This window comes from Tachyglossus aculeatus, chromosome 8 (genome assembly GCF_015852505.1).
Source record: "Tachyglossus aculeatus isolate mTacAcu1 chromosome 8, mTacAcu1.pri, whole genome shotgun sequence".
NCBI lineage: Eukaryota > Metazoa > Chordata > Mammalia > Monotremata > Tachyglossidae > Tachyglossus > Tachyglossus aculeatus.
Genome location: NC_052073.1, coordinates 4314156 through 4338876, shown reverse-complemented (window position 1 = coordinate 4338876; position 24721 = coordinate 4314156). Strand labels below are relative to the sequence as shown.

At 48.4% G+C, this 24721-nt stretch overlaps 1 protein-coding gene across 5 annotated transcripts in view; it reads left to right on the top strand.

The window, feature by feature from the left end:
• The window catches only part of TCF12 (transcription factor 12), a 321095-nt gene that overhangs the window by 202456 nt on the left and 93918 nt on the right, over positions 1 to 24721 (top strand). For all 5 annotated transcript variants that reach the window (XM_038750651.1, XM_038750650.1, XM_038750654.1 and 2 more), the window contains exon 5: positions 10984 to 11048. In XM_038750651.1, coding sequence (XP_038606579.1) covers positions 10984 to 11048 — 65 coding nt within the window. The remainder of the gene's footprint in view (positions 1 to 10983; positions 11049 to 24721) is intronic.

Here is a 24721-nt window from a genome sequence, read left to right as displayed (position 1 = left end):
AGTGCGGGATTGGGACCCAGAGGACGTGGGTTCTAATCCCGGCTCCGCCACTCATCTGCTGTGTAACCTTGGTTAAGCTACTTAACTTCTCTGTACCTCAGTGACCTCATCTGTAAAATGGGGATTAAAACTGTGAGCCCCACATGGGGCAACCTGATTACCGTGTATCTACCCCAGTGCTTAGAACAGTGCTTGGCACATAGTGAATGCTTAACAAATACCATTATTATTATTCTCAGAGCATGGCTGGTCTTCTCAGAGCACGGTTCCTACAGAGGGTCCCCATTTTCAGGGGGCGGTGGGGGAGCGGGAAATGACTCCGCCCACATGGAGAACAGCAATTTATGGCCCAGGGAGGCTGCTGGGAAAGGAAGGAGGGCAGCAGGATGAAGGCCCACGGCAACCACCTAGACAGTGGGTCCATTGTTCAGCAGGGTTTGTCTCTATTTGTTGCTGCATTGTACTTTCCAAGTGCTTAGTACAGTGCTCTGCACACAGTAAGCACTCAGTAAATGCGATTGAATGAATGAATGAACCACCTCCAGGGGGCATGGGGCAGGGGGTACCGGGGACAGGAGCTTGGAGCAGCCAATAGTAAGAACAGTAGCATTTATCGAGGCGGCTGCCGGACACACCTGGGACCCAATCAATCGATCAGTTGTATATATTGAGCGCTTAATATCTCCATAGCTCAGTACTAAGCGCTTGAGAGAGTACACTATAACAGAATACAGACACACATGCCCTTTCCACATTGAGTTTACGGTCTAGAGGGGGAGACGGGCGTTAATATATATATATATAACAGTTATGGATATGTACCAAAGTGCTGTGGGGCTAAGGGAGGGGTGAAAAGAGGGAGCAAATCCAAGTGCAGCGTGACACAGGAGGAAATGGAGAAGAGGAAATGAGGTCTGAGGGAAGGCCTCTTGGAGGAGACGTGCCTTAAATAAGGCTCTGAAGGTGGGGAGAGTTGTTGTCTGATAGGAAAAGGGAGGGCGATCAAGGCCAGAGGCAAGATATTTGCTCCAGAAGGGAGGAGGGTCTGAGGTCTCTCTGTGAGCTGGAAGGATTCAGCCCATAGAGAAGCCCAAGAGCCATCCTGAAAGTGATTTGACGCCGAGAAGTGAATTGTCTTTCCATTCTGGGTCACTGAAGAAAAATTAAGGGCCGTGGAGGGGACGAGTTATGGATGTCGGCTAGCCTGCCCCGAGCCATGATGATGGGTGTCCGGGAGAGAGTATCCGGCCGTGACCGCTCCAAGCCTAAGTCAGGGTTGCTGCACAGGCGGGAGTCCTGGACTGGATGGGCCCTAGGTTGGCTGGCGGCACTGCTCTTGGGCTCTTGGTGTAGACTGCCGGGTTGGGCTCAAGCGGGGCCTTCGGTTCATCTGGCTGGGGATTCTAGGAAGAGCAACCTAGGATGGCCAAAGGGCCAGTAACATGAGTCATTCTGGCTCGAAGCGGGAAAGAGGGATGGTGGAGGCAGGAGGGGGTCAAGCCCATCGAGCTGGAAATCCACTTGAGCCCACCACATCCAAAGATGTAACTGGTGTTAACTAGTAGAACAGTAGCCCAGGGAGATGAGAAGGCAATGGGGCCTTGAAACTCTCTTCGTTTGAGGTGGAGAAGAGCTGGGAAGGAACTGAACTGAGTCTGAACTCAGTCGCAGCCTGGGACGGCCTCAGAGTGATGGGCCAAACAGTCTGGCAATCAGTGGCATTGATTGAGCGCTTTCCGCGAGCGGAGCAGTGTACTAAGCTCTCAGGAGGGTAAAATACAATAGTAGGTAGACGTATTCCTTGATACAATAGTAGGTAGACGTATTTCTTGCCCACGAGGAACTTACAGTCTAGAGGAGGTCAGAATGAATTGGCCGTTCCGTGGATAGGACCCACGATATCTTTAAAATGGTACTTAATAATTATGATGGCATTTGTTAAGTGCTTACTATGTGCCCGGCACTATACTAAGCGCTGGGGTGGATACAGGCAAATCGGTTTGGACACAGTCCCTGTCCACGTGGGGCTCACAGTCTCAATCCCCATTTTACAGATGTGGGAACTGAGGTCCAGAGAAGAGAAATGACTTGCCCAAGATCTCACAGCAGACAAGAGGCAGAGTCGGGTTTAGAACTCATTACCCTCTGACTCCCAAGCCCGTGCTCTATCCACTACACCATGCTGTGCGCCAGGCATTGTACTAAGCGTTGGGGTAGATACAAAATCATCAGGATTGGGGATCCAACACAAAAGCAGCGGGGTCTGGCTCTAGGGAGCTCAGCCAAGTGGGTCCATGGTTCTCCATCTTTCAGTCATATTTATTGAGCACTTACTGTGTGCAAAGCACTGTACTAAGCACTTGGGAGAGTGCAGTCTAACAACAGCCACATTTCCTGCCACAATGAGTCGGAACGCTGCAAATCCATCTTTCCCGGGAGTCCGTGACACCGTCTGGCTCGGCCCTATCTGGGAATCTGGCTCCCGAATGATTCCAGGGTAGCTGGGTCGGGTACCGTTTCGACACCATCAGCTCATTAATCCACCGCTCCGAAATCCCCCGGGAGAAGGCGTCCGTCAAACCGAACGAAAAGCCCCGGTTCCGGCTGCGCTCTTATCCTGGGGAAGGCCGGCTGCGGGGATTATCGATTGGGAGGGAGGCTGCCGGCAGGCTCCGGTGCCGGCCCTGGGAAGAAGGTGCAGAGGTAAGATGGAGTATAGGATGAGATAAAGGCTGGGTTAGAAAAGTGATTACAACTGGAGACCCGCTAATCACTGACCTCTGTGGGGATCCTTCGGTTTATCACTAATCTCACTTGCACTTGGCATTTTGCTGTGCCGCCGCCTCATCATTCATAGCTGAGTGAATAATTTGGCAGGGAGCGAGCGGGGGGAGGGTGCAGCTAGTGGAGCAGCTGCGCTTGTTGGCACTAGATATTTAAACATCTTCGACGTAGCCAGCAGCGGGCTTGGCACCGGCTTTGGCCAATAACACTTAAACAAATTGTCATGAAGAAAATAGGAAGGCATTCAGCTCGAGGACCGTTTTGCCTTTTCCGTCGTCTCTTTCGGCACCGCGGGGCAAGGAGGGGAATTTTCCTCCGTCCCATACACACGGGACAGTAGGCCTCGCCGAGCCCGGGGGTGGGGAGGATGTGCCAGCGGGAGGATCGTCGGGGACCAAAGGAGGGGAAGTTGGGGATTTGGACGCCTCCCTCCCTCCGGCCCCCGCTCGACGAGGGACTGGGCCAGAAGCCTGACCCTGGAAGCAGGGCTCCCAGTACCCTTGGAGACATGCCCCATCCCAGCCTGGGAGCTCGTGCCCAGTGGTTCGTGCCCCAGTGTGGTGGAGGGAAGAGGGCACGGAGATATTCCAGATGGAGCCGGGGATGCCTCAAACCTGAGGGATTGAGGTCAAAAGGCCAAAGACTTCCTTCCAAAGAGCTGACCTTCAGATGTTGGCAAAATATGGCTTTGCACACAGAGACACCGAGGTGGTGCTTATGGAGTGCGAGAAACCTGAAAGCCTCCATCGTCATCGCCAGATGCGGTTGCCACCTCCGGCCACCCCAGTGCATGTTTTATGTCAGGGCTGGAAGGATCCCAGGGTTAGCCAGACCGGTGGCCATGTGGCTCTCGATTTCTCAACAGTTTGGGTCCACTCTCCTCTTGTAGGGGTGTCATTCCTTCAAAGTGGTGGCAAAGGAGGCTCTGCTTTTCGGTTATTCTTGTGTTATGTCCAGAAGAAATCCAATACTCCCCCTCCTTATTAGACTTGTAAGCTCCTTGTGCACGAGATGTCACTTGTTTTTTGAATTTCCCAAGCGCTTAGTATAGTGTCTAGTGCAGTGCAGTAAATGCGGCTACTATTACTGCATCATAACCGGTTTCCCCTATTAGGCCACCAAGGGAGAGGATTTAGCTTTCATGGATTTCCGCTTTCCCAGCGCATGATGAGAAAGGCAACTCTTTCGGTGATTCTGGCTTTTTCTCTTGAGCATCCCCGTTGAAAATTGTGGTGGTGTCTAAATTGAATTGAATTGGGTTTTATGTTATCCACTTACATGACTTATAGCTATTGGAATCAGCCAGTCAGCAGAGCAAGGGGCCCTTCCAGGGGACAGAAAAGTAGGGGATATTAATAATAATAATGGTATTTGTTAAGCGCTTACTATGTGCCAGGCACTGTTCTAAGCTCTGGAGTAGAGATACAAGGTAATCAGGTTGGACCAGTCCCTGTCCCACATGAAGCTCACAATCTTAATCCCCATTTTACAGGTGAGATAACTGAGGCCCAGTGAGTGGCTTGCCCAAGGTCACACAGCAGACAAGTGGTGGAGCCAGGATTAGAACCCATGACCTTCTGGCCTCCCGGCCCTTGCTGTATCCACTATTCCATGCTGCCCGTGGTTGATAGGTGGCATCCGCAGACCCAACGTCCAGCCAGTCGGCTGATCGGACAGATCAGACAAGATCAGCACATTAGACATAGTCTGTCTCACATTGGGCTCACAGTCTAAGTAGGAGGGCACACAGACATTGAATCCCACAGAGGAGGAAACTGAGGCCCAGAGAGGTGAATAAGAGTGATGATGATGATGATAATTGCCGTGTTTGTTAAAGTGCTTACTATGTGCCCAATACTGTACTAAACACTGCATAGATACAAGATAATTAGGTCCCACATGGAACTTATATTTGAAACAGGAGGAAGTATAGGTGTTGATCCCCATTTTGCAGATGGGGAACCTGAGTCACAGAGAAGTTAAGCGACTTGCCCATGATCACCCAGCAGGCGAGTGGTGGAGCCCAGATGAGAACCCAAATCCTCTGACTCCCAGACTCGGGCTCTTTCCACTAGGCAGCACCGCTTCAACCACGTTCCTAGGGCTGGGGGTTGTGGGGTGGGCGGGCAAGGGGGGATCTGTGGCTCCAGGACCATCTGTTTCGTTTCCCTTCTCAGGCAGGTTTTGGGCATCGACCACTCTTGGTGGTGGCAAGCCAGCGTCTTCGATGATTGAGGTTATTCAGTGCCCTCTAGCTTGAAGGATACCTGTGTGGTCACTGGTAGCCTGTGGGTTGCCTTAACTGGTAAACCTGCTTTTGCTGGCATAAAGAGTTGCCTGCCTAGCACTTGTGAGTGCGTGTGTGTGTGTGTCTCTCTCTTCCTCTCCCCCCATTTCTCTCACACGTTCTCTCTCACTGCTTCTCTTTCTCCCATTCCTTCTCTCTCACTCTTTCTCTCCCTCTGTTTCTCTCTCCCTCTTTTTCTCACACTCTCTTTCTCTCTCTCACTCTTTTTCTCTCTCTCCCAACTCCCCCCTTTCCCTCCCTCCCTCCCCTCCCTCCCTCTGGCGGGGAAACATGTTTTGTTTTATTGTCTGTCTCCCCCTTCTAGACTGTGAGCCCATTGTTGGGTAGGGACCGTCTCTATAGGTTGCCAACTTGTACTTCCCAAGCTCTTAGTACAGTGCTGTGCACACAGTAAGTGCTTAATAAATACGATTGAATGAATGAATGAATGGTGCCATCCCAAAGCCAAGGTCCAGCTAGGGAGAAAGTATAGCAAAGTGTACTTCCATTCAGTCTGGGCTCCCGCCGTCACCCTGAAACCAATCCAGCCCTGGGCCAGCCCAGGGAATCCATCCTGCAGCTAGAGATCCTCAGAGCCAGCCCAGGGCTAACCGAGCTTTCCAGGCTGCTCCAACCAACCTAGTAGTGCCTCAGCAGCCCAGCCCAGCCAGCTTCCCACCACCGGACCCCGGATCTGACATTGACACCCCCAGGTCCCGGAGCAACCGGCTCCCCAGAGCGGGCCCCTTCTCCTGCCTGAAAGCAGCACCCTGCCGCCTCCCTCCTACAATTCTCTCTCCATCGCCGTCTGATCCCCCACGATGCTCACACGCGACATCCAGCACCCGATGGAATAACTCCCCCGGCCTGTGTAATTTACTCTTTCCCGAATATTTGTTTTAGAGCCTGCCTGCAGGACTCAACCAATGTTGTTTATCATTTCGGGTACGATTCTCGTTTTCAGGAAAGAAAATGCTGAGTCTGGTTAATGTGAACAGCGTGATTCATGTTACTTCAAATAATTTTGCATACGAGGTATTTTATTTGCTTTGTGCCTGATGGCGGTTGCAGATGAATTGCTTCAGCAGAAAAGTGTTTGGGTTTTTTTTTTTCTCTGTTTTTTTTTCCTTCCTCCTTTTTCTCTGACGGAATGTGGCTGTTAGATGAGGGCATTCCAGTGTAGTGGCCATTTATCCAGTAGGCCTACTCAGGTATTTCGGAGCGGCGTCTCAGGGGGAGCTTTTTTCTCCTTTTGATGTCTTCATTTGTAATTCTGCAAATTAATACCAGGTCCAGTGGCCTGCGTTGAATCTAGAGTTCCCCCTTAAAGAAGTTAGCCGGTATTCTGCTTTCTGTAGTTCGGGTGCTTGGATTTACGGTCATTACGTTTCTTTGAATTTAGAAATCATGTGTTCTTTCTCCGGATGGTAAGGGTGAAAATGTTGAAATATTGCAATAGTAGTCCATGGATCTGATCGAATTCTACCCCTCTCAGTAGTCCCGGGTAGGGTTTGGGGTCAGCTGCAACGTCACATTTCTTCCAGCACCAGGAGCAGGAAGAAGGGTGTATGCTGCCACCTGAAATACCACTCTGGTTCACTCCTAATCTCAGCTGGGGCAATGTGGAAGCTGGGCCCCGGGTGGTCATTGTCAGATTTCTGTGGTGATGATTAACTAACCCTTGGTGGCCCAGAGATGCCTGTCTGCTTTTAGTTGGTAAATGGGAGATTTTCAGATAGTCAATCACTCAATCATATTGACTGAGCACTTACTAGGCACTTGGAAGAGTAGAGAGGCGGCCTACTTCTCTACTGGATAGGGTGACGGCTGGAGCCCAGACTCAATGGAGGTACACTTTGCTATACTGTCTCCCTAGCTGGACCTTGGCTTTGGGATGGCACCATTCATTCAGTCAGTCATTCATTCAATTGTATGTATTAATCGTATTTAATCGTATTTAGTATGGGCACGGTCCTGGGAGTCAAAAGGACTTGGGTTCTAATTCCGGCTTGCCACTTGTCTGCTGTGTGAGCTCCAGACCTGAGACCTTGAGCGACTCACTTCCCCTCTCTGTGCCTGAGGTACCTCACCTGGAAAATGGGGATTGAGACTGTGAGCCCCATGTGGGACAGAGGCTGTGTCTAATCCAATTTGCTTGTATCCACCCCAGCGCTTAGTACAGTGCCTGGCATAACAAATACCACAATTATGATTATCATTAGTATATAACAAAGTTGGTAGACGTTTTCCCTCCCCAAAGCAAAAAAATCACCGAAACAGAGGGACCCAGAAGGCTTTAAGGCCTCTTCCCTACCCACCAGGAGCTCCAGAAATTTGTGACAGTCCCACATAAAAATAATAGTAATTATTATTATCATGGTATATGTTAGCACTTACTATGTGTCAAGCACTCGTCTAATCTCTGGGATAGATACAAGATAATTGGTGTCTAAATAGGAGGGAGAACAGGTATTGAATCCCCATTTTACAGTTGAGGAAAATTAATTCAGGCATTCACTCAGTCGTACTTATTGCGTGCTTACTGTGTGAAGAGCACTGTTCTAAGCGCCTGGGAGAGTACAATGCAACAATAAACAGACACAGTCCTTGCCCACAACAAGCTCACAGTCTAGAGCTGGGGAAACAGACATTAATATAAATGAATAAATGACATAAGTCCTGGAGGGTCAGGGGGAGACAAAGGGCGATGAAGGAAGGAGTGGGAGAATAGGAAAGGAGGGACAAAGTGAAGTGATTTCTCAAGGTCATAAAGCAGACACGTGGCAGAACTGGGATTAGAACTCAGGTCCTCTGACAACCAAGCCTGTGGTTGTTTCCATTAGGCCAAGCTGTTTCCCTCTGCTTCCCATATCTGGGTTTCCAGGGCAAGGGGATACCGGGGAAGAAATGGGTCAGCACGTCCCAGCACTCAGACGGACGGATGGACGGAGCATCCCTACAATCAGGAAAAGTTTGAGGAGAAGGGACTGCTTGTCTGGAGCTGAGAACTGAGCCGGTAGGGTGCTGAGTGATGGGATTAGGGGATGGTCAACTTTCTTTTCCTGTTCCCCTATCTAAAGCAGAGTAAAACTTTCCCACTGTTACCACAGAATCGTGCTCGGGGGCTAGTTGAGTGGCCTCCGCTGGCTCCCTGACCTGGCCCAGATATTAGCCATTTAAAGTGTGGCCTAGTAGAAGGAGCTTGGGCGTGGGACTCAGAGTACTTGGGTTCTAATCCTGGCTCTGCCACGTACTTGCTGTGTGACCTAGGCAAGTCACCCAACTTCTCTGGGCCTCAGTTCCTTCATTTGTAAATTGGGAATACAGTGAGCCCCATGTGGGACCTTGTATCTACCCTAGTGCTTGGCATGGGGTAAGCGCTTAATAATAATAATAATGATAATAATGGAATTTGTTAAGTGCTTACTATGTGCAAGGCACTGTTCTAAGCGCTGGAGTAGACACAAGGTGATCAGGTTGTCCCATGTGGGGCTCACAGTCTTAGTCCCCATTTTACAGATGAGGGAACTGAGGCACAGAGAAGTGAAGTGACATGCCCAAAGTCACACAGCTGACAAGTGGCAGAGCCGGGATTAGAACCCATGACCTCTGACGCCCAAGCCCAGGCTCTTTCCACTGAGCCACGCTGCTTAACAAATACCACATCATCATCATCATCATCATTATGGTATTTGTTAAGTGCTTACTGTGTGCCAAGCACTGTTCTAGACATTGGGGTACAAGGTGATCAGGTTGGACACAGTCCCGGTCCCACATGGGGCTCACAATCTTAATCCCCATTTTACAGATGAGGTCACTGAGGCCCAGATGAGTGAAGTGACTTGCCCAAGGTCACACAGCAGACAAGTGGCGGAGTCGGGATTAGAACCAACGTCCCCTGACTCCCAAGCACGTGCTGTTGTTATTATTATTACGATTATTATCATCGTGTTTGAGGAGTGGGGGCTCTCAGAGAGTTGCCTGAATGGCTTTCCATCGCGCCCAGGGTTGGCCTCTGGACCCTACTGACTGCTACGTGGGCAGCCTCAGTCAGACCCTGGCGACTTCGTTTGAGGTACGGGTGGTGTGGCATTTGTTGTAAATGTTAATGTAATCCAGTGGCTCTCTGAATTCAGTCCTGCCAAATAATTAATTATGGGAGACAGGAGTCCCAGATTGTTGTTTGAAAAGGAGCAGAATTTTTTCCAAATGCAGATCATTTTCTGGAACGGTGCAACTGTTTGTGGCATTTGTAACATTTGGTAGTTCTCTGTATCTGTCTCCCACTTAGAGTGCGAGCTGTTTCAGATCAGGGGCACGTGTTTTTTGGGTTTCCGTGGTGTTGCCCAAGTAGCGTACATTGCATTCGATGGGCGCTCAACAAATGCCATCACTCCTCCTCTCAACCAGCTGGTCAGGTTTTGGTGTTTATTGAGCCCTTTCTGTGCGCAGAGAGCACTGAGCTAAGCTAGAGAAACAGTGTGGTATAATGGTTATTGCCCTGGCCTGGGTGTCAGACCAGATGCCACCTGTCTGCCGTATGACCTTGGGGAAGTCACTTCACTTCTCTATGCCTCAGTTTCCTCATCTGTAAAATGGGCATTGGTTGTGAGCACCAGGTGGGATGTGGATTGTGTCCAACCTAATCAGCTTGTATCTACACCAGTGCTTAGTATAGTGGCCGGCAGCATCCAACAATTAGTCTCCCCACCCTTCAAAGCCTTATTGAAGGTATATCTCTGAGAGGCCTTCCCAGACTAAGTCCCACTTTTCCTCACCCCCCACTCCCTTCTGCATTGCCCTTACTTGCTCCCTTTACTCTTCCCCCAACCCCCCCGCCCCAGGCCCCACAACATATACACATATATGGATATCTGTGTACATGTGTATATATATATATGTAATTTTATTTATCTTTATTGATGTCTGTCTCCCCACTTCTAGACTGTGAGCTCGCTGTGGTCAGGGATGGTCATTATTTATTGTTGTATTGTACTTTCCCAAGCGCTTAGAACAGTGCTCTACGCACACTAAGTGCTTAATAAATACGATTGAAAGAATGAATGGCACAGAGTAGGCATTTAATAAATATCATTTAAAAAACTTAAAACACCTGAGAAAGTAGAGTACAGGAGAGTGGGTAGAACCAATCTCGGCCCACAGGGAGCTTCCAGTTTCCTTGTTTCTCATTCTAGAAGAGGTGACCGTGGTTTGTCGGTCTACAGCAACCCAGCCTGCTGACTTTGCTCCTCTAATGCCAACCTTCTCGCTCTACTTTGATCTCCTCTATTTCACCACCAGCCCGTTGTCCACATCCTGCCCCTGGCCTGGAACGCCCTCCCTCCTCTAATCCGAAAGACAGTGATTCTTCCTCGCTTCAAAGCCTTATTGAAGGCCCTTCTCCTCTAAGATGCCTTTCCCAACTAAGCCCTCCTTTCCTCTTCTCCCACTCCCTTCTACGTCACCCTGACTTTCTCCCTTTGCTCTTCCTCACCCCCCAGTCCCACAGCACTTATGTCCATATCTCTAATTTATTTAAATTAATGTCTGTCTTCCCCTGTAGACTGTAAGCTCCTTGTGGGCAGTGATTGTTTCTGTTTATTGTTGTTTTGTACTCTCCTAAGTGCTTAGTACGGTGGTTTGCACCCAGTAAGCGCTCCCTAAGTACGATTGAATGAGTATGTCCTGCTTACAGCGTAGGGTTCTGGGCGTTTGGATAGAGGAGGATTGGGGTGGGAATCCCCACCCCCCGGTTTCTCAGAGTCTGTTGTCGGGCTCCTCTGGTTTCCCGGCCGTTTCCCATGGCCTCCACGCCGTCCTAAGTCATTTCTCCAGCCCGGCGAAGACGCTGACCTGAATGTCAACCCATCCATGACATGCCCTGGGTCCAACGATTTTCTTTTGTTTTCTAGGGAAAACGTCCGAGCGGGGTTCCTTTCCGCTGTACAGCCGAGATGCGGGACTACCCAGCTGCCAAGTAAGTGGAGTGAGCGCCGGGAGCCATGGGATGGATGGCTTTGCGGCTCGGGAGAGGCTCTCTCTCATAGTGGAGGAGGTAGAGATTTGCCCACATTATTCCGCCATGCTCTGCTCCTTTAATTGGTGACTGAGTGTTGTTGTTATTTAGCAATTAAGTACAATTTTCTCTCCTGCCGCACCCTGTTCCTGGTCCGCCCTCTCCTCTTCCCCGCCCCCACCCGCCTTCACCACTCCCCTCCAGGCTCCCAGGATTCAGAGAGCTTTCAAAATCCCACTTCCTCAAGAGGGTGGTTTTCCCCTCCAGCCCCGACCTTTACCTCAGATGCCGCTGTTCACGCCCCACCTGACGGGGTTGCCAGTCTTTGTGATAATGTTGTGTTCCTACTGGATGTCTCAGCCGTGAATACCGTTATTGGCCCTCCCGTGAAAATGGAAAAAAAAAATCAGCGGGCGAAAAATCATTCCCTCCCAAATCTCAGCCATGCTCCCACTTCCCAATGCTTTTATCCCCTCTATCCTGGCCTTCCCAAGTTTCCTCTCCTGTTTTCCGCGGCACAGAGCTGAGAGAACTTAAGCATCAGTGTGGCCTATACCTTCATGGCCTTTCCCATCCCCAACAGACCGTATATATCGAAAACCAAACAGAAAGAGAGTCAAAGGGAAAGTGCGTGTCACTTAAATCCTCCTGCTTCGTTTTCATTGGACCCACAGCCTGATTTCTTCGTAGCGTGAGGCCAAGGACCCGGGACTGGTTTTAAATCCATCACTCTCACGGGGGCTCGGAGGGCGTAGCTGCCTGCAGGCCCGCAGATAGATGTGTGTGGGGGATTTCAGATGGCAGGCTCCTTGAGGGTGAAGACCGCCAGCTCAGTGGAACTCAGTTTCAGGCAAGCAGAAAATTCTCACAACAGAACAGTGGAAATCAAGAACCTAGCGACCAGAAGATCCAGGACGAGCATTCCTGCAGCTCAAGCTACTGTTCCACCTCCCCCAGCCAGGCGAGCAAGGGCCGACAGGGTCCCGGGAGGGCGGGGGCGTGTGTGGAGAGCACAGGGGTCGCGGTGGAGTTGTCATCTGGGCCAACTGGCCCGTTGGCCAAAATAGGCTTTTTCCCCGTTCAGACTTGGAATCATAAGGAATCTTCCCCCTAGCCTGGCGTCCTCTAGGAGGATGGATCCTCTAGAAATCAAATCAACAAACCAACTTTAGCCTCTCCGTATTCATAGGCTCGCGCATGGCCATAAGCAAGCGCAAACAGCAACCCGGCACCACTAACAAAGAACCTGACGGACGACAGAGGCCAGTCTTTGCCTGCCCGGCAGGGTGGCATCTGGGGACGACGTTGGCCTTTTCAGTCCCGCAGTCTTCCAGGGGAAACAGCCTCAACAGTGGTGGTTTTTGCTGATGAGAGACAGATATGGATAAATGTGTATATAGATCAATCTATCTGTGTATGGATCTGTATCCATCCGAACAGCACACATCCACACGCATACTCAAACAGCCATCTGCCAGACGGCCAAGTCTTGATTATTCACAGTCAGCTCTGCTCCGCGTAGGGGTTATCCTGATCCCTTGCCTTTTCTTTTTGCTTCTCTGCCTCTTGGCCATTTCCCTGCCTCTTACCGTTGTCACTAGCGCTGAGCCAACGAGTCTGCTTGCAGGTGGGTGAGGGTTTCTAATAAAAGGCTTGGAGGAGGTGGGTCCTTTAAACACTGGATATTCACCCCCCCTCCTTCAGTCCCACAGCACTGACTTAAAAACTAAGTTATTCATTCTTATTCATGCGTCCTCCCACGTCTAGGCCGTAAGCTCATTGTGGATAGGGAAACGCCACTCTGTTGTACTCTCCTTTCCCCAACACTTAGTTCAGTGCTCTGTAAGGAGTCATTAAATTCCGTTGACTGATTACATACATGTCTGTAATTCATTTATTTATATTAATGTCAATCTTCCCGTGTAGATTATAAGCTCCATGTGGGAGGAGAGTTGGTGTGCCAACTCTAGTAAGCAGGGGAAGCAGTGTGGCTCAGTGGAAAGAGCCCGGGCTTTGGAGTCGGAGGTCATGGGTTCGAATCCTAGCTCCGTCACTTGTTCACCTTGTGACTTTGGGCATGTCACTTAACTTCTCTGTGCCTCAGTTACTTCATCTGTAAAATGGGGATTAAGACTGTGAGCACCCCCATGGGACAACCTGATCACCTTGTAGCCTCCCCCGCTTAGAACCGTACTTTGTACATAGTAAGCCTTTAATAAATGCCATTATTATTTATTATTATTAGTAGTAGTAGTAGTAGTAGTAGTAGTAGTAGTAGTAGTAGTAGTAGTAGTGTACTCTCCATGCACTTACTACACTATTCTGCGCACAGTAAGTGTTCAATAAATGCCTTTGATTGGTTGAGGAGAGAGAAGAAACTGGGAAATGCAGGTGGGAAAAGTCGAAACTTGGGCCTAAGCGAAATGTTTGGATTGTCTGTGGGCTTCAGCTATTCATGCTGTCGCTATTTCCCATCACCGCAGATATCCATCAATCATGTTTATTCACACTTATGTGTGCAGGGCACTGTACTGATCACTCGGGAGGGAACGATACAGTACAGGAGGTAGACACATTCCCTTCCCACAAGGAGTTTATGGCCTACAGAGGGAGACAGACATTAAAATAAATTACAGGTAGATATGTACGTAAATATTGTGGGGTTGGTGTGAAAATCAAAGTGTTTAAGGAATACCGGAAACAGAAGGGAGGGGAAGTAAATAGGAGAAGAAAAGGTTTAGTTGGGGAAGGCCTCTTGGCAGAGGTGTGATTTTTAGGAGGGTTTTGAAGGTGAAGAGAATGGTGGACTCTCAGATGTGAAGGGGGAGGACTTAGAAGCCGTTGGTAAGAAGTTTCTGCTTGGTACGGAGGTGGATGGACACTCGTTGGGAGTTTTGGGGGAGACGGGAGATGGGGACTAATGTGATCTGGGCAGCCGAGTGAGGTATGGACTAAAGAGGAAAGGGAGAAGCGGCTGGCAGGTGGGGGAGGAGGCTGGGAGGTCAGCGAGGAGGCTGAGGCATTTGTCAAGAAGGGATCGGATGAGAACTTGGATCAGCAAGATAGCAGTTTGGATGGAGGTGGAGGAGTGGATTCCAGAAGTGTTGTGAAGGTAGAACCGATCAGAGTCTATCACATTCATTGACAGACCGAAGATGAGGGCTTAATGAGAGAGGTGAGTTGAGGATGCTGCCAAGGTTACAACCTTGTGAGACAGTTGTGGTAGTGATGTTGTCTATACATAATCAGGAGTTGGCTGTTAATTCTGGTAATACAGATATTTATATTGAATTTTAATTGATTTGATATATATATGTGTGTGTGTAAATATAGATATATCTATAATGCACGTAAAAATGCCCACATTTTCCAGTAACCCCTCCTCCTATCCAAGTTATCGCCATTTGTTTGGACCTCTCCCCATGAGCCAAGAACACAAACACACTCAAAGATCTCCCAGGGGCATGAGTTTCCTTGTAAAGGGTGTCGAAGGGAGGGGCAGAGCACATTAAAATTACATCCAGCCAGCTGCCGTAATTTATTTCTTTTAAGCTGTGGGCATGAGGGCAAATGTTATTTTCCCTGGCCCTCGTCATTGCTGCTTGCCCCCTTCTATCTTCCCTTGCTGATTTCTTACTACAGCCCAACACGTTCACTTGGTTTGTCTAGCATCAGTCTACTCACTCTACCTCGGCCTATTCTGACTGGCCCTTGCCCCCTAGCCCTTATCCTCTTTCTGGCCTGGAGATCCCTCCCCCTTCGTATCCGACAGACGATCACTCTCTCCATCCTCAAGGCCTTCTTAAAACCACATCTCCTCCAGGAGGCCTTCCCCGCCTCCCTCTCCTCTCTGCGTCACCCTCGCACTTGGATTTTCACCCTATATTCATCCTACCCAAAGCTTCACAGCACTTCTGTACGTACCTGTAATTTATTTTAAAGTCCGTCTCTAAGCTCCCTGTGGGCAGGGAACGTGTCTACCAACTCTGTTGTATGGTCCTCTCCCAAGCACTTAGTACAGTGCTCTGCACACAGTAAGTGCTCAATAAATACCATGGATTGATTGCTGCTATGGCATTATAATACTAGTAATAATAATTATGGTATTTGTTAAGCACTTACGATGTGCCAAGCACTGTTCTAAGTGGTGGAGTAAATGCAAAGTCATTAGGCTGTCCCCTGTGAGGCTCACAGTCTCAGTATCCATTTTACAGGTGAGGTAACTGAGACACAGTAAAGTCAAGTGGCTGTCCCTAGGTCACACAGCAGACCAGTGTTGGAGCCAGAATTAGAACCCACGTCCTCTGACTCCCAAGCACGTGCTCTTTCCGCTATGTCTGTCTCCCCCTCTAGACTGTAAGCTTGTTGTGGGCGGAGAATGTGTCGGTTATATTGTATTCTCCCAAGCGCTTAATAAGTAGGACTGACTGAGTGACTCACTGGTACTGCTGAGGCCCAGAGAGGATGAACCTGCAGCATTGAACACATTGTTCCTTCCCCAGGAACCGAACTAGTTCCAGCGCTTCTTATGCTGGTGCTTCCTTATTTTGTTTTGCGGTTCCCTTTTACTTTTAGAGTGGACAGAGCTTTTTTTTAATTTATTTTGTTTGGTTTTGTTTATGGCATTTGTTAAGCACTTACTATGTGCCAGGGACTGTACATCTCCTCACACCATTGGCTTTAAAGTACTCAATCACCTTGCCCCCCCCACCTCACCTCGCTACTCTCCTAACTACAACCCAGCTTGCACACTTCACTCTTCTAATGCTACCCTTCTCACTGTGCCTCTATCTCATCTGTCTCCTATCTCGCCACCGACCCCTGGCCCACATCCTGCCTCTGGCCTGGAATAGCCTCCCTCCTCAGATCCGACAGACAAGGACTCTCCCCGGCTTGAAAGCCTTATTGAGGGCCCATCTCCTCCAAGAGGCCTTCCCTAAGTTCCCTTTTCCTCTTCTCCCACCTCCTGTGGCATCACCCTGACTTGGTCATCCCCCCTTCCAGCCCCACAGCACTTCCATACATATCTTTTAGACTGTGAGCCCACTGTTGGGTAGGGACTGTCTCTATATGTTGCCAATTTGTACTTCCCAAGCGCTTAGTACAGTGCTCTGCACATAGTAAGCGCTCAATAAATACGATTGATGATGATCTGTCATTTATTTCTATTAATCTCTACAGACTCTAGACTGTAAGCTCGTTGTGGGCAGGGAATGTGTTTATTTTTGCACTATACTCTCCCAAGCACTTAGTACAGTGCTCTGCACACAGTAAGCGCTCAGTAAATACAATTGAATGGATGAATGAATGAATGCATCGAGTCAGGTTAGATGGAGTCCTTATCCCACATAGGCCTCACAGTCTAAATCCCCGTTTTCCAGATGAGGTAAGTGAGGCGCAGAAAAGTGAAGTGACTTACCCAAGGTCACACAGCAGACAAGTGGCAGAGCCGGGATTAGAACCCAGGCCCATCCTCTATCCACTACACCATGCCGCTTCTCTCAGTGAGTGCTTACTGTGGGGCGAGCACTGTGCTAAGCTCTTGGGAGAGTACAGTAGAACAGTAAATGGACATATTCCTTGCCCACGATAGCGCATCAGCAGCAGACCCTCCTCTCCAGCGGGCCTGTTTAACTGGCCGGTAACTGGGCCTCCCTTAGCCAAGTCTAATGGCCACGTTAATTGCCGGCCACATTAATCGCCTCCCGACTTCTCCGAGCAAAGGAGTGGTCATCGCGCAGCTCCTCCTCCCATCCTATATCACAGATGTTGCCGACAAAGCACTATTGTCTCCAGGCCCGCTGGGCTCTCATGAATATTCCCTCTGACGGAGAGCAGCAGCCAAAAAGCGCTTAGAAGCCGGTTCTGGCCTTTTGCGTGATCACCGGTCTAGACGGTGGTAAAAAAAAGTCCTAACAGTATTAGTGTCCTCCCGATAGTACAGTATGGAGAATGTTTCCATGTCACCAGTTAACATCCTTGTTCTTGTGGAAAGCGTAATTTGCTCGCGGCTGTTTGATTTATGGTAATGTCCAACAGGGGAAATCCGGTTAGAGGACTTTAAGTGGGGCTCTGTTTTGGGGTGGGACCAAAGGAAGCCTTTTGCTCTCTGAGGAAAAAGACACCAGATCTACGAAGGCCTGTTGGCCTGGGGTGTGTGGGGGTGGGGTGGGGGTAGTTCTGCGCTTGATTCCAGTTCCTTGTTGTTGAGCTGATTCACCTGGAGATGAGGGGAGGACAGTGGTTTCATATATGGACTAGAGCTGGCCTTCCTCTCCTTCCGTCCCCCTCCTCTCACTTCTCCTCCTTTTCCTCTTCTCCCTCCTCTTCCACCTCTTCCTCCTCTTCCTCTTCTTCCTCCTTCTCTTCTTCTTCCTCCTCTTTCTCCTCCTCTTCCTTCTCCTCTTTCTTCTCCTCCTCCTCTTCTTCCTTCTCCTCCTCCTCTTTCTCTTTCTTCTCCTCCTCTTTCTCCTCTTCCTTTTCTTCCTCTAGCAGTTCACAGCCATGTGGAGAGACATGGGGAACATTGGTCCTCTCATTCCAGGGAGAGACCCAGTTTTTGGAAGACTGTTAAAATTGGGGCCTTAGCAAGGGCGAATCAAAGGGCCTGGAAAATGATATATCTCAGATTAGCCAAGTGGTCCTGAGCAAAAATTTTTCCAGATAAGAAAGAACAGTAGATGCAATATGATGCAGTCCTCTTTGCCAGAAAAAAAAGCTTACCTTTCAATGTGCCACATCAAGACTGGAGAGTGAGTCCCTGCCTAAGCGGCAAGTTTTTCTTTGCATGAATTTGAGACCCTCAGCTCTTCTGCAGACCTCAAGTGCAAAGGTCCCCTGCCCCCACCAGAAAGGTCACAGGGTGGGGTCAAGGAGCGTCATCCTATCCATTCTCATTAGAGAATATGGACAGAGAGATTTCATCAACATAAACAGTACAGCATCAACCTGTCCAAAAATAACCCAAACTGCTCGCCTTATTTTAAGACCAAAGCTCATTCTTTTCAAGGTTGTTTTCCCCAAAAAGTTTGCCCAGTACCCAGTGCTAAAATCAAGTTAATCTGTAACGAGCACAAAACGGTTACTGTCTTAACCTGTACGGGGAGGGAATCGCCTTGACAGATGCTAACAGCTCATTTCCGGGAATATTGCTTTGTGCCCTCCAGTAACGTAGAGAATTTTACAAATGATTGATTGGGAGGGTATCGATATTGCCCATACTCTTGCAGGGAAAGAAGCAGTGGTTAAAAAATAACCAATTTCCAGGATTTTTACTTTGGGGGTGAAATGTAGAAGGGAGGGGATCTGGGCAAGTGGAATCTCAAGTGGGGAAAACACACAAGTGCTGTGTCCATGTGGTTTGTAAATAAATTTCTAAGATGCATTTACTCTGGCGGGGAAGCTCAGTATTTTAACAATAATAATAATAATGATGGTATTTGTTAAGTGCTTATTATGTGCCAAGCACTGTTCTAAGCACTGGGTTAGTTGCAAGGTAATCAGGTTGTCCCACATGGGGCTCACAGTCCTATTTCCCATTTTACAGATGAGGGAACTGAGGCACAGAGAAGTTAAGTGACTTGCCCAAGGTCACATAGCAGGTATTTTACCTACCTTGGGAGCAAATACTGATAGAGGAGCAGATGACCTGGGCTCTAATCCCAACTCTGCCACGTGTCTGCTATGGGACCTTAGACAAGTCAGTTAACTTCTCTGTGCCTCAGTTACCTCAGCTGTAAAATGGAGATTCAATACCTTTTCTCCTTTCTGCTTAGATTAGGGCCTGAGTCTGATCTGGTGATCTAATACTTTCCCCAGTGCTTCGAACAGTGCTATTATCATTATTATTATTTATTTGTGTGGCTCAGTGGAAAGAGCCCAGGCTTGGGAGTCAGAAGGCATGGGTTCTAATCCCAGCTCCGCCACCTGTAAGCTGTGTGACTTTGGGCAAGTCACTTCACTTCTCTTTATTTATTTATTTATTTTATTTGTACATATCTATTCTATTTATTTTATTTTGTTAATATGTTTGGTTTTGTTCTCTGTCTCCCCCTTCTAGACTGTGAGCCCACTGTTAGGTAGGCACTGTCCCTATATGTTGCCAACTTGTACTTCCCAAGTGCTTAGTACAGTGCTCTGCACACAGTATGCGCTCAATAAATACGATTGATTGATTGATTGTACCCCAGTTCCCTCATCTGTAAAATGGGGATGAAGACTGTGAGCCCCACATGGGACAACCTGATTACTTTATATCTCCCCCAGCACTTAGAACAGTGCTTGGCACATAGTAAGCACTTAACAAATGCCATCATCATCATCATTTGAGAAACCTTAAGAGAATGACATTTTTGAATTGTGGGCTGAATTCTGAAACTAAATATCCTGCATCCACCTTGACTCTAGTCAATTGGGTCATAATATTAATCATATTTGTTCAACGCTTACTATGTGCCAAGCACTACACTAAGCACTGGGGTAGTTAGAAGTTAATCAGGTGAGATGCAGTCTCACTTTTAGACTGTGAGCCCACTGTTGGGTAGGGACTGTCTCTATATGTTGCCAATTTGTACTTCCCAAGCGCTTGGTACAGTGCTCTGCACACAGTAAGCGCTCAATAAATACGATTGATGATGATGATGCAATCCCTGAGCCACATGGGGCTCACAGACTAAGAGGGTGGAGAACAGGTAGTGAATCCCCATTTTACAGATGAGGTAATGTTGGCCCAGAGAAGTGAAGCGGCTTGCCCTAGGTCACACAGCAAGCAAGGGGCAGAGACGGTATTAGAACCCATGTTCTCTGAGTCCCAGGCTGAGGCTGCTTCAACTAGGCCATTCTGCTTCTCAGAGTAAATATATGAGGGTTTAGGTCAATAGCTTTGATGAAGGGTGCTAGTGAATAGAACATGGGCCTTGGTGTCAGAAGGACCTCGGTTATAATGCAGGCTCTGCCACTTATCTGCTGGAGGACCTTGGACAAGTCACTTCACCTCTCTGTGCCTCAGTTACCTCCTCTGCAAAATGAGCATTAATACTGTGAGCCCCATGTGGGACATGGACTCTGTCCAATCTGATTAGCTTGGATCGACCCCAGCACTTAGTACAATGCCTAGTACTTGGTAAATGCTTAATAATTGCCATATTTTAAAAGTATATATCCCAGCTCATTCTAAGTCTGGCTATTATCGAGGGAATGAGAAGAGCATGAGGTATGAGACAGAACAGGGGAGCGGATAACAAATGTGTGAAAAGATGAAGTAGACATGGAAGGAAAACAGCCAGCAAAAGCCATCTCAACTCAAAACCTATTTATGCCTGCTGCAGAGGCTCCCACACTGTTTTTTCATGGTACTTTCATTTATGATGGCATTTATTAAGCGCTTACTATGTGCAAAGCACTGTTCTAAGTGCTGGAGAGTTTACAGGGTGATCAGGTTGTCCCATGTGGGGCTCACAGTCTTCATCCCCATTTTACAGATGAGGGAACTGAGACGCGGAGAAGTGAAGTGACTTGCCCAAAGTCACACAGCTGATAAGTGGCAGAGCCGGGATTTGAACCGATGACCTCTGACACCAAGGCCCGTGCTCTTTCCACTGAGCCACGCTGCTTCTTAAAGCTGGTACTTCTAAAGTGCTTACAATTTCTTTTTATTGTATTCGTTACACACTTACTAGGTGTCAGGCACTGTACTAAGCGCTGGGGTAGATACAAGCCAATAGGGTTGGACTCGGTCCAGTCCCACATGAGGGTCATGGTCTTAATCCCCATTTTACAGATGGAGGTAACTGTGGCCCAGAGAAGTGAAGTGACTTGGCCAAGGTCACATAGGAGACAAGTGGAGGAGCAGAATTAGAACCCAAGTCCTTCTGACTCCCAGGCCCGTTTTCTGTCCGCCAGGCCACGTTGCTTCTCTACATGACTTATGAAAAGCAGCGTGGCTCAATGGAAAGAGCATGGGCTTTGGAGTCAGAGGTCATTGGTTCAAATCCTGGCTCTGCCAATTGTCAGCTGTGTGACTTTGGGCAAGTCATTTAACTTCTCTGCGCCTCATCTGTAAAATGGGGATTAAGACCGTGAGGCCCCTGTGGGACAACCTGATTGCCTTGTAACCTCCCCAGTGCTTTGCACATAGTAAGCGCTTAATAAATGCCATTATTATTATTATTACATCTCTACTGTGTATCAAAAAGCACTGTTTTAAGCCCCAGGGTAGGTAGAAATTACAGTCCCCATCACGAAGGGAGCTCACAGTTTAAGTAGGAGGTAGAACAGGTATTAAATTTCCATTTTTACAAATGAGGAAAGTGAGGCCTGGAGAAGTGCCTTGCAACAGGCAGGTGGCAGAGCCGGGATGCGAACCAAGGTCTTCTGACCCCCAAAGCCGGTGATCATTCCACCAGGCCACGCCGCTTCCCCTCATCTCCCCCTGTAAGCGGACGAAGTGGCAAAAAGTCAAAATTTCCAATTTCGGTTACAGAATTGCGGCCTGCCTTCCCTCACCCTCCCACCCCCGAGAAAGGGAAGTTAATCGATGGCCGTCATTTTTCTGTGAACCGTGATTGTCGAAAGATGTAATGGCCTGGAAGCAGGCCCCGTGCTGGGAGCCATTAATTACATTTCCCTCAGACAGGGTAAAATATCGTTTTGTAAACTCCTTTATGCCCTAATGATAGATGGATTTTTCACTCTGTGGTGACTGGAACCGTTTCGAAAGTATCGTACCTATTGTTCAGAAAGCTGTCGGCTCCACGCGCTCCATGTCCTTGATCAATAAAAGAAAACAATTCAATTGCAGAACAATCCATCAACGTTTCCAGGAATATTGCTACATCGGTTTCTCTTTAATGGCCAATCAGTTATGCCATTGCCATGAAGCTAATCTGAGGTGACTCATTTAGCAACATATTATTACATCATCTGAACATGATGTAAGATACATCAGCATTATTAAATTAGCCCGAGTTTTGCAATATGTCAGTAACATTTTATGCACATTAACGGCATAGTTAGTGTCCCCGGTGGGAATTTGTGGAAGCCAAATGCGGTTGTTTTGAGGTGAATACATAAGATATTTTTTTTTCACCCAGAGCTTTCGGGCTGCTATTTTCTCCCACTGTCACCGTCTTGAGGTCACGGTCCCTGCTCCTTGCCTGCTTCAGCTTTCGTCGAGGAGGGAGATGGGGGTAGCCGAAGCAGAAATTGCCGTCCTTATTCCTCCCTGGCCGAAAATATCTCCATTGGGAAACAACCTCTCTTCCTGGAGGAACGATGGGAACAAGAGGGCAGGGGGAAGAATTTATCTTAGCCCTGCAGCTGCCAAGCTCACTGGGTGTGCATGACCCAGGATCTCCTGGTTCAGCTCCCCTTCCCCTCAACCACAGGGTACATCCCAAGCACCTCGGCCTGAGGAAAATGACCCAAGACCCGAGTGATTCCATCTGGGTACCTCGGCGGCAGCCTCGGCCTCAGTCAATAAGAATAATAACGATGATATTTGTTAAGCGCTTACTAATTGTCAAGCACTGCCCTACGCACTAAGGTAGATTCAAGCTAATCAGCGTGGACACAGTCCCTGTCCCACATGGGACTCATGGTCTTAACCCCATTTTACAGATGAGCTCACTGAGGCACAGAGAAGTGAAGTGCCTTGCCCCAGGTCACATAGCAGACAAGCGGCGAAGCTGGAATTAGAACCTATGAAGTGCCTGACTTACGAGGACTCTGGGAAAGAAGAAATACAATATATTGTAGGCAGTAAATGAGAGCTGGTTGCCCCAATGGCATTTTAATTTCCCCTCCAGGTCCCCTCTTTGGGGGTCCTAGTTATCTGGGGGTCTCTGATCGCCATCTTCCAGAAGATTTGAGTTGTTCTCTAGAAGATAGTGATTAGCTGTTTCTTTCCTCAGTGGAAATTAGAACCCAGAGGCAACTGGTTTGGACAGCAGCATGAGGTATGTAGGTCGGATGTAAAGAAGAACTTGCTGGCGGCGAAGGTTGTGGGGCACTAAAACAATCCACTGTGGGGAGGAGGGGACGAGGCGAGAGGACTGTTGTCCTGAATCAGGTACAAGGGCAGAAAGCCGCCTCCTTTTCAGGCGGGGGTGAGGGCCCGGGTGCAGGCTGCATCACCGGTCATGGCCCTGCTTGGAGGCAGGGGACTGTTGTAGATAATAATAATAATAATAATAATGATGGCATTTGTTAAGCGCTTACTATGTGCAGAGCACTGTTCTGACCTCCAGGTCTTAAAAGCAGCGTGGCTTAGTGGGTAGCACACGTGCCTGTGAGTCGGAAGGGCTTGGATTCTAATTCTGGCTCTGCCACATGTCTGCTTTGTGACCTAGGGCAAACCATTCACTTCTCTGGGCCTCAGTTACATCATCTGTAAAATGAGGTTAAGAGTGTGAGCCCCATGTGGGACAGGGACTGTGTCCAACCTGATTAGCTTATGTCTACCCTAGTGGCTTAAAACAGTGCTTGGCATATAATATGGCACATAGTAAGCGCTTAAACTAGAACTATTAATTAATCAATCGTATTTATTGAGTGCTTACTGTGTGCAGAGCACTGTACTAAGCGCTTGGGAAGTACAAGTTGGCAACATTAGAGACAGTCCCTGTCTGCAGTCAGCACTCAGTAAGTATGATCGAATGAATGAGTGAATATTATTATTAATAAGGGATTCTGCGGTTGAGTAATAACTGCAGGAAGAGGCTTCTTGGAAGCATTGACTCAGGGCACGAGATATCGAGGGGTTCCACAGGCCCCTTGCATTTAGTCCATAGTGTTGCGCCTCTTGGGCTTTCAGAGCAATCAGTGGAGCCACTACTGTATTCATTCAATCATATTTATTGAGCGCTTACTGTGTGCAGAGCACTGTACTAAGTGCTTGAACCAACGCTGTTGTAGCACCAACTGTCATTGTGACATTGGAAAACATTCCTCATGTTCCTTAAAAAGTTTCACCAACATTTTTGCGGTTCCTCCAACCCAAAATATTTAGTCATATATCTGTTTTCTAATGCATTTTTGAATTCCTCCAGCCTCCTTCCAAAGCATCCTGAGCGATGACTTAATTGGAAAATCCTCTCAACACCTGTATACATTTCCCCTCCAGATTATCCAACAAATTCTGGGAAGCTGCATGGCCTAGTGAAAAGAGCCCGGGCCTGGAACTCTGAGGACCTGGATTCTAATCCTGGCTCCACCACTTATCTGCTGTGTGATCTTAGGCAAGTCACTTCTTCTCTGGGCCACAGTTCCTTCATCCACAAAATGGGAATTCATTACCTGTTCTCCCTCCTACTTAGTGAGTCCCGTGTAGGACCTGATTATCTCATATCTGCACATAGTAAGCACTGCAATGTTATGATTATCATTATCGTTGTTATTATTATTGTTATTGTTAAATTCTGGTAAGAAGATAAATCCAGAGCTGCCCAGCTCCTTTATCAGGAGGAAGTGAGGAAGAAGCAGAAGTCAGAATTTCAAGCAGCCCCTCTCATCTCCTCCCTCCTCAAACCCAAGTCTAAAGAGAAGCAGCGTGGCTCAATGGAAAGAGCCCGGGCTTTGGAGTCAGAGGTCATGGGTTCGAATCCCGGCTCTGCCACGTGTCTGCTGTGTGACCTTGG